The 6,799-nt window shown below is 40.2% G+C and overlaps 1 protein-coding gene across 1 annotated transcript in view; it reads left to right on the forward strand.

Annotated features, from left to right (window-relative positions):
• CLASP1 (cytoplasmic linker associated protein 1) overlaps positions 1-6,799 on the forward strand; it is a 169,679-nt gene that overhangs the window by 145,086 nt on the left and 17,794 nt on the right. The window contains exons 32-35 of the mRNA XM_009887324.1: positions 727-843; positions 4,514-4,664; positions 5,730-5,976; positions 6,741-6,799. Of these exons, the coding sequence (XP_009885626.1) occupies positions 727-843; positions 4,514-4,664; positions 5,730-5,976; positions 6,741-6,799 (574 nt within the window). The remainder of the gene's footprint in view (positions 1-726; positions 844-4,513; positions 4,665-5,729; positions 5,977-6,740) is intronic.

The raw sequence follows: 6,799 nt of genomic DNA on the forward strand, positions 1-6,799 counted from the left end.
GGGATCAAACAGTAACCAGAGGGGACTTGTGGAAGTTTGATGAGAGATCTGAATCAATGTAGAGGCTTGTTTCATCCAGTCTTTACAGGTTTGTCTGCTGAGACCTGGGCCAAGTCCCCAGTTCACCTGATGTGTTTACATTCTAGACTGACTTTCATTTGCTGCATATTTGGGAACAGTTTGAATCTGGTGAAATAGGATCAGATCTTAAGCCCTGCAAAGGCTTGCTGATCATGTAGGGCCTGATTGCAGGCTTTTATAGAGGCACGAGGAGCCAAACTTGACAAGCTACCTTTGGGTGTCTGATAAAGAAAATCAACTCCAACTTCCCTTTCCTCCAGGGAAATCCTGTTGCTTGCAAATACCTGCTTAGAGTTTGAATAGAGATGTGTGATCAGGGATTGTTCACTTAAAGCATTTTAAGTGTTGTTTATAGAGGCTATATCCATTTGTAAAATTTACTGCTTAGTACAAGCAGGGACTATTTCTTTGTGAACCATATCATTGTGTTAGGAATAAAAGTGGAAATGAATAATAAAGGCCAAACCAATGACTTATGGGGCTCAATGGAGTATTCTTGTTTAATTTTGTTTCTATTAATTTTTTTTCTCTCTCTCCAAGGCAGCATGACAGCACTAAACCACTCAGATTATAGTTTCTTTTTTTTTTTTCTCCCTCCTCTTTCTCTGTTTTTTCTCTCTTTCGTTTCTCCTCTGATCACGGCAGTCGGTTCTGGGGTTGGAGTGCAGACGGGCTGTCGAAGCACCCCCCTCCCCTTTCTCAGCCTAACTCCATCCCCACTGCTCCTTCCCACAAGACTTTCAGACGCTCTTACTCTCCCAGGTAACAAGCTACCTGTTAAACCAACTTGTCTGAGGTGTCACAGTATTATTTACCTTGCACACTGTGGGATTTGTTCAAATGTGGGAAATGATTTGCAGAGGCTTTGGTTGGAAAAGGAAAAGAGATGATGATAGCTTCCAGAGAGTGGAGGTGGCAGGCAGCTGCCTGCTCACTGCTTGGGGAAGACGCAGCATGCAAGTGGGGGGAGGAAAAAAAGGTGGATTATTCCAGACTCTTCCTTGCTGCCAGGTTCCGGAATGGGTGTACGTTTCACAGTTGGTTTCCAACGCAGAACGCAGTTGCTGGGCACTTTCGGCAGGCACTGGTTGCGTTATGATAGCACGGGTGAGCTCTTTCAACTTGGCTGCACTGTGCAAGCAGCACATGAGTACTTTCAAACAGGCAAATACAGGTCAGTAGTGGTTTCACGTCTGTGGTAGTGAATATCCGTAGGACAATGAGGATGAAGCTTGCATATAGGATTTTACCAGCACAGTGTGATTGTGGAACATCTTGGAAATTTGTAGTAATGAAATTGAAATTGTCCTTACCCTCAAGATTTAGAGGTTATTGATTGCTAATTTTGACATTTCTTCCTCTTCCTGTGCCCTCAAATTTTGTTCCAATCTGCACAGAGATCTTTAATCAATATACTGGACTAAAGCTGTGTACTGGTTTTAATAAAAAAACCCAAACCCTTCTGAATACAAATTTAATTTCAGACCTCTATGCTAAATTCCTTGGATTTTTAAGTTTATACCCTGACAACAGGCTTTCTGTAGATGTGGTTTCTCCTGACTTGAATATACCTATTACCTGAGGAAAGACTATGTATAGTCTTTCCTTGAAGCAAGAAGTTCCTAATAAAAAACTGTTGAAAGAAAAGAAAACAAATTGTTCATTGAGGGCTCAAAATCTGGGAATCTGTGATGTCTGAAAGAGAAAATAGAATCCCATGGTCTGTACCTGCAGAATTAAAACTTTAAATTTATGTTCTGACTCTTCTAGAACACTGAGTTGTCTGTGGAAGAGATCCATGTTGATTTTTGGAGTTAAACTAATTAAGAATATTTTTTTTCCCTCCTTTCATTAGCTGACATCAAGGTTTGGAATCATTTGACACATATTGCAGCCCAGAGCCTGAAAGTGCAAGGAAGTGGGCTACTGTGTACTGCTTGAGGATGCTAAACTGTTGATTACTTACACATAGTTTGGATAGGAAACTGAATAATAGTTTATGGAAATAAAATGTATTTCATGTCAGACTGGAGAACTGCCAAATTGTATCTTGAGAAACTTGTAGAGAGCTGCATTGTGTTAGTGCAGCAGAAGATGGAAAATAATGTTGTGACATCCCTGAACACTTCTCATCTCTACTCATTTCTTATTCATCCTGTGACTTTCCTCTAGTTTTCTGCATGGGTTGTAATTTTTTTTCCTTTTATGCCTTTTTTTTTTCCTGAAAGGTGAGTGTAGTTCCATTTTATTTTTTATCCCCCCATCGTGTTGTCTGTGAAGTATTCCAGCACACATACTGTCAATAGACATTTGTGTTCACATGTAAAGTTTTTGTTCATGTAGAACACAGCCATAATGTGATCTCCTATGCAGGCTTACTCTTGACATATGAAATCACTGTATTCTTTAGATTTTTATTAAAATGTGGTTTTGTGCTTTGAAAAATGTATCAGATTGGTGGCTCTTCATTGAGAAATTGCCTTAGTCCTTTAGCATTGCAATGTCTGCACCTTGGTCTAGTCTTTGGTAGCAGTGTAGGGCAAAATTCACCCCTGAGGAAAGAAGTGATGATTTTAGCAGAAGATTTACTATCAGTATATCTGTCATTATTTCTCTTTGTGACCTTTGGTAAGTCTTGTCATCTCTTGGTGTGGGTACAGGGGTACAGGCACATGTATGCCTTCCTGAATGGTGGTTTCATTGCTCACTTAAATATTGCATGAAGAACCCCTTAAGATCTATGAGTTAAACGTGCTTGAGCTCAAAATAATAATTTCAAGATCATATGAAACAAAGGTTGTTCTAGCCCTGCCTAATACTTACAAAGAATATAAGAACTGCTTTCACCTTTGTCTGGAAAGCCATCACAGTGTGTTAGTGTCATTCAGCTGTTTAAAAGCCCTAAATACTTTGACTTCTGTAGGTTTATAAACAGCTTTTGTTTCCTGGTCTTGGTCTTTTCTTTAAGTGGTTTCTTTTTCTTCCCGGCCAGATGGACACTGTTTAAAGTTGGAGTAGTTCTTTGGTTTCTTTGCCAGAATACACGGTGCTGATGCTTGTGTTGTGCGTTGCTTGGGAGCCAGGGATTATGGCTATTTTCAGTGTGTTAATCCTAAAGGAATTGGGCAGCACCAATCTTATCCTCTGTCTGAAGTTCCTGAGTTTCTTCCAAAAAAAAAAAAAGTAGTTGTTGTAATTCTAGATATTTAACATCCTACTTCTAGTTTTATTGAAAATAATAGCTGTGTACCCAGGATTCAGAAGGGATTCTATGTTGTTGGTTTTTTTCCCCACACACCTCACAGGTAATCTTTCTTTTGTGGAAAAAGAAGAGTTCTTTGTTCAGCCATCCTCCTCCAAGCCTGTCCTGTCATCCTTCCCCAGCTGTTAAGAAATAGTAATTCACCCCTGTAGGGAGCCACTTCTTGCCATTTATTGACAAACAACTTGATGTAAATGTCTCAAATTTTTTTGGTTTATTTGCTTTTGGCTCTGCTAAGATCCGAGACTCCCCCAGAGAAATTGTTCTCAGTTACTAGGTCTCTTCATTTAGTCTCTCTTGGAAAACTGATTGTTGTGCAAACACAACTTCTCCTAGATAGAGCAAATCCTTGCCAATAATGCCTTTTCATTTTCTCCAAGCTTGTAGGAACTTCTCTTCTTACCCACACTTTTCATATCATCTGCCCTTGCATGCCAGGTATTTTTTTGTTGGACTTAATTTTGGATAACTCCTCAAGGAATCCTCAAACTTGCGTGGCTTTATGCTGCTGAGGAATTTCTGAGGAACACAGAGAATGCAAGAAAGCATCAGATTTGAGTGAGAGAATTCCCAAACTTAAGCTCAATACTGAAATGCTGCTTTTATCAAGTCATCGTGTGAGTGGTTTTGGTTTTACTACTCTGTAAATGAAAATGGGACACGTTAGACTAAGGTTTGCATCAAGATACATTTTCCTTTCCATTTAAATCTGTCATATTTGGATCCATTAATAGAATATATTTGATATATTATGAAGCTTAAATTTTATTCATTTCATTTCCACTAGCTATCTCAACCCTTTTAGTTCTCATAGTGATTGATTTTATTTATTTTCCTGTTTAAATAACACCTTTACCATGCTGGGGATAGGTCTTTTGGTTTACAGAAGCTAGCACGCTCACTGCTGTGGAACGTAACGCACAGTGGACCTGATTTCCCCTCACTTACAGCGATGTAATGCCACTGATTTCAGTGGAGCTTCTAGATTTAGCCCTGTTTGAGGGGAGACTCAGACCCAAAGTCTGCTTTGATTCCATCTGTGTTTTGTTCCAAGTCCCTGTTATAAAGGGTGCACCAAATCATCTGTCTCTGACTTGGCATTGTTTTTGTTAACAGTCAAAAGCAGATTCCGATTTCATATGTAACATTTCATATACGTTTGGTCTTTAGTATGCTGGATTATGACACGGAGAACCTAAATTCTGATGAAATCTACAGCTCTCTTCGTGGAGTCACAGAAGCGATTGAAAAATTTAGTTTCCGTAGTCAAGAGGACCTGAATGAGCCAATCAAACGTGATGGAAAGAAAGACTGTGACATTGTAAGTATTCAGTTGATTAATGATTCCAGATAGGCAAAATTTTAAAACATTGTGTTCAAACCTGGCTTTGGATTGTTAGTGTACAAAAGCCAGTTCCTGCTGTATTCTTGCATGTGTCTTTGGCTTATTGGTTCCTAACTTCTTATAACTAAGTTATTGACTCCCACTAATGTAGTCCCTTGCGCCTTTTGAACTCTAGCCACCTGTGAAATGTGCTCTCTGGGTTTCTGAGGGAGTCTCATGCACAAAGAAAACAGTGCTAATGTTCCTCAGGCTCAGCATGATGGCATTTTCATGGAGTGTGTGTAGTCAGGTCTGTAAGGGGAAATGCTAGTTCTTAAAATGCATGGGTGGTTTCCCTCACAGGCTTATTAATTCCTCTATGGGAAGGACCTGTAATAACTTTGAGGGCACAACTCATGTGGTACCTTATGCTGTATGAATGGTTCCAGAATTATCTACTGAGTAAGATGCTATTTGTTTTAGTTAAATACATGGACTTCAAAATTTACAGGAATCTTAGACAATGATTCTTACGGGTCCCTTCCAACAAGATATTCTATGGCAGTTTTGCTTCCTATCTGGACAAACAAGTTTAGGTTAGTAGATTAAGTTGGCCTTCAAAGCCAAAAATTCTTGGTTCGAGATTTTCCATTGAGACCGTTCTGCTGTTCGTTTCACATTAGCTTGTTAAGCATCACCCAGTCCTCTCTATCAGTGGGTTGTGTTGTTGCTTTTGCTTACTTTCCTTTTCCCTTTCTTAGCAAATTGTTCCTGTTCCAGAGCTTATGATCTTTGCCAGCTTGTGCAGTTTTAGCAATATTAATTTAGATTTAGGAATGTTAGCATAGCTTTTTGCCCTATGACTGTGAGATATTTTTGGAACAGTTGTAGTTATGTAAAAAAAGAGGTGGTAATCTAAGTTTTACTTAAGCGTTACGTATGTGTAAACGGTTCTATGCATCTTCCTATTGGTGGATGAACTCCAAAAAAGCTACAGCTTCCAGAATACAGCTTCCAGAATATGAGTAGTCTCATATATTGTCTGTCTGTTTGATCCCCCAGGTGTCTCGAGATGGTGGCCTTGCAGTGCCTACCAGCGACGTCCGTGGAAGCAGTGACATTGTGGAAGGCGGAAGGATGGCTCTAGATAACAAAACCTCCCTACTTAACACCCAGCCTCCCCGCGCCTTTTCAGGGCCACGTGCTCGAGAATATAACCCCTATCCTTACGCTGACACAATTAACACTTATGACAAGACTGCCCTGAAGGAAGCAGTGTTCGATGATGACATGGATCAGCTTCGGGACGGTTTGTATCAGCATATCTCGTAAAACTGTAGGCAGCTTGCTCTGTTCCTGGTATATTCGTGTACGGGTAGTGCTCTCAGATACAGGCCTGCCCATGCATATCTTGTGTATTACTTTGCAGCTCGAGTCGAGGCTTGGTATGAAAATACTCGGTGTTCTCATGTGCCAGCAGAACCTGATCTGTGGATGTTGAGAAGATGTTATACTGCGGTTTTAATTTTTGTTTGCCTAGAGTTTCCCTCAAACTAGGCCCTTACAAGTCTAAATGCATCTGCAGGGACGCTATTTTGGGGACCTTCCACTCTTTATGAGTGAAACCTCTCACTCAGTAGCTCATTGTTACTGAGTGTTTCACTTCATTTAAGTGATGCTGCACCTTAGCTTTATTCTCTAGCAGTACACTGATGAGTCACTGTACTTTGATCTAAAGGTCATACATGTGATCGCTGGTTTTGGGTGTGTGTGTCTGGGGAAAAACTGGCAGTTCTTATTTTGTAGCAGTAATTGGAATTGGATGAAATTCAATTGTCATCTCTTCCTGGTTCATTAGAAGCCATGTGCAGATTCATGAGCTGTTATGAACGCGGGTGAAATTGTAGGCTAGTTGGTTTCTCTTGCCTGTTTGACTGAGGCCACCTGGGATTTGATGCATTTTTGGGGTGGCCCTTGTCATGTGCGCTTTGTTCTGTAAAGGGTTAGTAATCTTAGCGTCTTTGATACTTTTTCCCATTTCCCCAAATGATTTTCTGCCATTTGTCCTAGAAGTACCCATTGACCATTCAGATTTGGTGGCTGATCTTCTGAAGGAGCTCTCTAATCACAAC

The sequence above is a fragment of the Charadrius vociferus genome, unplaced genomic scaffold (assembly GCF_000708025.1).
Source record: "Charadrius vociferus isolate BGI_N301 unplaced genomic scaffold, ASM70802v2 scaffold385, whole genome shotgun sequence".
NCBI classification, from domain to species: Eukaryota; Metazoa; Chordata; class Aves; order Charadriiformes; family Charadriidae; genus Charadrius; species Charadrius vociferus.